At 38.7% G+C, this 6,049-nt stretch overlaps 1 protein-coding gene across 1 annotated transcript; it reads left to right on the forward strand.

Moving 5' to 3' along the window:
• The first annotated feature begins 10 nt into the window (after positions 1-10).
• Positions 11-4,861, forward strand: shbg (sex hormone-binding globulin). The gene is made up of 8 exons (XM_035674904.1): positions 11-865; positions 1,643-1,740; positions 2,103-2,292; positions 2,513-2,674; positions 3,234-3,390; positions 3,559-3,695; positions 3,843-4,047; positions 4,359-4,861. The coding sequence occupies exons 1-8, from the start codon at positions 587-589 to the stop codon at positions 4,496-4,498; spliced, it is 1,368 nt and encodes a 455-aa protein (XP_035530797.1). The 5' UTR covers positions 11-586; the 3' UTR covers positions 4,499-4,861.
• The last annotated feature ends 1,188 nt before the right edge of the window (positions 4,862-6,049 follow it).

The following is a 6,049-nucleotide window of genomic DNA, read 5'->3' on the forward strand; positions in this document are numbered from 1 at the left end:
AGCGCTGCATGGCAACTTTGATCTGATTTACGTGAAATTTTCATGTTTTGGTCCGCATGTGTAACGCCTGCACGTGACGCAGCTGCAGAACGCCCCGAGTTGCGTGGAGTGCGAGGGCCCGTTCATCGCTGCTTGCAGCTTTAATTTCTGTGTGTTTTCCCGGTATTCCCAGTTACCAGCCTTGGTCTTGGAAGGGGGCTGTATCACAGGAAGGCAGTGGGCAGAAAAATTGTTTTGTGAATTGAAAAACAGGCCCCCTCTCATCTCTCCCCCCTTGACTTTACAACACACACTCATAGTCAGTGGTGGTGAATCAAGGTTCCTGTGTAATGGGTAAACACACAGTGGTCAGGCTAAGGTCACTCACCCAGCCTGCAGTATTGTCCACTCTTCATGAATCACCATAAAGGCAGAAAATCCACAGACTGAAGGGAATGCACGCTTAATTAAGAATTATACTTTGCTGAATTTGGAATTATTATCTTTCTTCTGCCTTTGACTCTCTTGTTTCTCTCCTCTATCCTCTGTTTACCTGCTGCCCACTCAGTGTCTTTCGCCCACCTACATTTTCACAAAGATCCTGGGCATGAAGCACTCCCTCCTGGGGATCAATAACCTGCACTCACTGACCACGGCATATTTGCCCTCTGGACCCCAGAACAATGTGCCAGCACACACCACCGCTTCACATTCTCATACTTGTAGAGTCTCTCTGCTCCTCGTCCCACCACTGACACCTGAGGGTAGTGAACGCAACCAAAGGATGGTCATGGTTTGGAAAGTGATGGCAGGTGGATTGCTCCTCACTCTCAGCCTCACTCTGCTGGGGTGGGGAGCTGAGGGACAGCAGAACAGACGGGAAAAGGTACGTTCATGTGTGATGCCACAATTATAATGCCTGAAAAAATAGTGCACTGGTATGTGTGTGTGTGTGTGTTTTGTTAAAATGTTCTTATCAGGCTTTATCTGATAGTCTAAAGAGCATGTGTATCCACTGGTCAAGAATAAATAAAGGAACACATTTAAAAGGAGTGGGATCTCTAACATAAATTAAATAGCTTTAATAAAGTCCATAAATCTAATTCCTTTTATAGTTGCAAATATCTGTTTCAGAGCCTCTTTCACAACTCTGTATATTTTATCCAGTAAAAGTCCAGTATAATATTCTATAAACCAGTAAACAAATATCATAAATCAACTCATACATGCAATTCCAAAGCCAGATGAAGAGCGGTACCGCAGCATCTCCTAACAGTGATTTTAGATAAAGAACATTTTGAACAGAACAGATTGTGAGACAACCAGCTATTTTTACCTCATTGAATTATTATTTTTTTCCCATTAAGTTTCATGTTAGCCATTGTGTACAGATACGCTGATGCCACATGGCTGTCTTGTCAATGACTCCACATTGATTTTTTACTTCATTACCACTTAAGAATTTGAGTGACCACACTTTGTTAAACAGTAATTAAGTTGAATCAATAATTGAATAACGTTCATCACTTGGTTTAATATGGCTTTAACCACTAACCAATCATCATATCTGACGAGGAAATACTAAAGCAATGAATGTGAACCGTGCAGAATAATGAGCTGAAGTCATGTTTAATGAGAACCTTATGAACACTGTGTCTTCCAGAAAGAAGTATCAGGCCGGACTAGCGTCTACCTCGGCCAGGAGAGAGACATCTGGAGGCCACTGATCCACACAACAGTGAACCTCAGTGAGATCAGAAGGTACGTCAGCAGCAGCAGACCAACTGCACCGCGAAGGCTTCACATCAACTGCTCAAAGAAAATCTGAGCTTTAGGAGGCAGAAAAAGGCTCTTGCATGTTTGAAAATGTACTCTGGGGAGAATGTGTGGAAGCAAATACAGGGTAGAGTTAGGAAATCCTGAACCCACTGGAATATTGTTGATCCTGAACCCCGTTATTTTCAGTAACTTAAATATTAAATAACCATTCATTATTATCTTATATTGGTAAACCGTAAGGATAATAATTAATATTTAAAAGGCAACCTGAGACACTTCTTTATATTCTATGGACCTGCATTCCCATGAACAACTATTCTCTTCTTTTTTTTCTGTTTCTGCAGCATCAAGTCATCCTTTCAGTTCCGGACGTTTGACCCAGAAGGTGCAATTTTCTATGGAGACACCAAAAACGGGGAGGACTGGTTTGTTTTGTCCCTGAAAGATGGCATCCCTCTGATGCAGATCAGCAAAGGGGACATCCTCATCAGTGTGGCAGGCGGCCCCAAACTCAACGACGGAAAATGGCACACAGTGAGTTTCTGGTGTAGTTTGATTTAACCTAAAATAACACATGACAAATTCTCAGTTTGTTTAAAGATTTAAGGCTAAATACTAGATTAAATGGACTTTCTTGCCACATACTTAATAATCATATAGTCTACTGGACATAGTGTGTAGTAATACAAATTGGTGACCATGTGTTGCTACGCAGGAACTTTAAGTCTGAATTCTTCTTCTTGGTGCCACCAAGCTGGAGGTGAGCAACCAAGATAAGTTTGTGGTTCTAGATGTGGACGGCTCCAACGGGCTTGCGGTGGGCATGCAGTCCAAACAGACAGATGAGGTCCTTTCAGGCAAACTCCGACTGGCTGTTGGTGGGATCCTGATCAGCAAAGAAAAGATGATTGTTCAGGTATAGTGTGTTCATCCACCCTGGTGATTCTCCTATCTGTCTGGTACCTTAGAATGAGACATTTATATATATGTAGTCTGGTGAACCGCAATGTTTCTACAGTAGCCCACTTGCTAAAATTAGGGCCACCTTGAGTTGGGATTGGTTTTGCAAACTTTGGCAGCTGTGTTGATTTCTGCTTTATTGAGGCTTTTGTCAGGTTCTCTGCCTCTTTTGTTATGAGTGTAAAAAGCAGCTTTTGTTGTTAATTCTGAAGGACTAACACCAGAAACATTACTTTTCTGTAGCTGTTTTAAAATTGAAAGTATATCACACTGCACTGTAGCTGCAGCTTTGTGCTGGACATGACTTAGTATTAACATGTGGTCAGCTGTCCTTGGTAGTAAAGCAGACATATTACCATAAAATGTGCCTATAAATTAAAGTTTGTTTTGTTTTGTATTAGTAAAGTACTATAAGGGGCTTTTGGGGTGTTTGGGGTTGTTCAAGCACCCTGTAATGGGACTGTGACAATGTACACTGAAGTTTATACCACTTAATGCATTGTTCCTTGCTACAGTTCGAGCCGCAGATGGACGGCTGTGTGCGCGAAGGCAACTGGCTAAACCTCAGCGTCCCCTGGCAGACAGAGGTGGAGGAGCTCTGGCCCTGCTGTGACAGAGTGAAACCTGGCAGCTACTTCCCTGGCACTGGATTTGCCATTTTCAACACCTCAGGTGGGAACATTGTGCTCGATTATACAAGATATGGGCAACTGCTAACACTCCTTCATAGAATAACAAGCTTTCCAACAGGCCTGGATAATGCATTCTTGCCTGACACCTTGGGTAGAAAATATTGTATTCATTAATTAATTCTGTGAGTTATTGTTTTGTCCTCTGCAGTTTTCCCCATTGAGGCAGATCATGGGGTCAAGGTTGAATTCCAGGGGGATTTCAGTAAGATGGATGGGACCATTTTGAGCATCAGGGCTCCTGGGCAAGAACTGATGTTCGATTTAGTGGCCAGTAATAACAGAGAGGTATGCATGTAAATCAGACGTAAGTCAAACTAAATTTGCCTGTAATTCCTCGCATCTGTTTAAAACTGCTCATGGCACTGTAAGGGTGCCTTCAGAGCTTACATGAACATTTGTTTCTTCTTCTGTGTCTCTCTCTTGAATTTGCAGGAGGTCAGTCTCACTTTCGGTGAAGAAAAGATCAGTATGAAATACACCGTCAAGAGACTGGTGATAACATTTCAGACAGATTTACTGCAAGTGCTTCAAGATGAAGATGAATCGAAGACCACAACGTTATCTATCAATCCAGTGAGCCACCCTGGTTATTTGACCACATGGAGAGAGGGTCGTCTTGCCTTCGGAGGTCTCCTAGGTGAGATTAAAACAGCGCTGATGTGCAGTGTGTCTTCAAATTGTCGGCACAGTCAGCTACAGTTTTTATATCTTCGAATTGAAGGTCCTATATTACTGTTGAGGAACAGGGATTTGATTTGCAGACAGAGTTTATAGAAAAACCACACAATAAAAAACATTCATAACATGGACAGCACACAAAGCAAGCAGTTGCAATAAAATATATTCCCATACAGAGAAGCCATTGATTAGGCCAGACATGGAGCTTGCTTGAGTGCAATACAAGGTCACTCGTGGTTTCTTCTTCCTCTTTTTTTACTTTTCATTCAGGTGAGGGTGAGGACAGCATTGGCTCTGACTTCTTGACAGGCTGCCTGGAGAAGATTCAGATTCTAGGGAAGGATCTGGACCTGGACTTAGGTGTCAAACACATGTCAATCTCCTCTCACAGCTGCCCTGTTGAAGCATGAAAGTATGCACATACAATACGTGGACCAGACGTTTGCAGTGCACACCTTTGGGTCTGAATAAAAAGTAAAATATGTAAAGTTCAAAATTGTCAATGCTAGAGACACATCTATAGAGCATAACAATACCCTAACATCCTTCTTATGTGTCTTATGGGTACTGATAGTCATTCTGTAGTTGAATGTGTTATTTGTACCAATTAACCTCTAAAATGTGGAGAATTTGAAATAAAATATGAGTATGTTGTGCAATAAATATCCCTCCCCTTAGCGCCATTTGAACAGATAATGCTGATTAATCTGAGAAATGTGAGTGGTGTTGTGACCTTGGTACGTGTAACAGTATGTTTCTAAATAAAATATGATTCTCCCTATAATGGCTATCCATGAATGTGTATTTTACTGCTATATTTAATGCAAAATAAAAGCCGATAGTGCTTTGAGGAGATTAAAACACTGTGATTCAATAATAATGTTAGATACACTGAATGTGGGGTGTGACTAAGCTTTAACACATGGATTTTGCTCCCTCTAGTGGATTGTTAAAGATAATGTCAGAGTCATACCATCCAACAATATCAGGACACTAAATTCATGTAAAATCACAAATCTGAGGTTCTTTTATCCTCTTTATTAAATGTTCATAAAGTTAGAAATATATTGCATGTGCCTGTGGGAGTCACCTTTTGAGTTGAATAAGTATAAAAGGAAAAGAAGGGAAAAGAATGAGAACAAATATTGTAATATATAATAATATATGAATGACTGAAAATCACAACAAGATCAATCATAAATACATTTTAAGTTTTTTTCTGAGTTTTCATATTGGTAAGAATTTGAGTTGTTTTTAGAGATATTTTTTTGTGTATTAAAAGTATAATCATGGTATCATCAGGGTATTATGTGTACACACTGAATTTATTTAAAGTTATGAAGAGAAATTGTCAGGCAATTCAGGCTTTATTTAAATAAATTAACTACACATTCATAAACAAAACTGAATATGAAAAAAGACATAAGGAAAAACATGCTTTATCCACGAAATCAATGTACATTAAATAGTGGTGAAGGCCCTTGCTATTACTATAAACGAGTCAATTAAAAAGGAAAAGTAATAAAAAGTGTCATTTTAGGCAGATTTTGCAAGAAGATTCAGTTAATTCTTCCACTTTGTCATTTGGGGCATTTATATCTATGAATAAAAGGTTTTAGACATTCAGTGGGTGCAACATTATCCAGACTAAAACCATAAATTAAAACATAGATGTAAACCAGATATAGGCCTAAAATAAAACATGAAAGCTATAGATACAATAAAATATAGATATAATATAACATAGATATAATAAAACATATAATAAATATAACATAGATATAATAAAACATATAATAAATATAACATAGATATAATAAAACATACAGATAATATAATATACAGATAATATAATAACATAAGTTGAATTTAGTGTTTAAATCACATTAAATACAATATAGATATAATAAAATATACATATAATAAAATATAGATACAATATAACATAGATATAATAAAAT

This window comes from Morone saxatilis, unplaced genomic scaffold, assembly GCF_004916995.1.
Source record: "Morone saxatilis isolate NCDOM2014 unplaced genomic scaffold, NCSU_SB_2.0 Contig4, whole genome shotgun sequence".
Taxonomy (NCBI): domain Eukaryota; kingdom Metazoa; phylum Chordata; class Actinopteri; family Moronidae; genus Morone; species Morone saxatilis.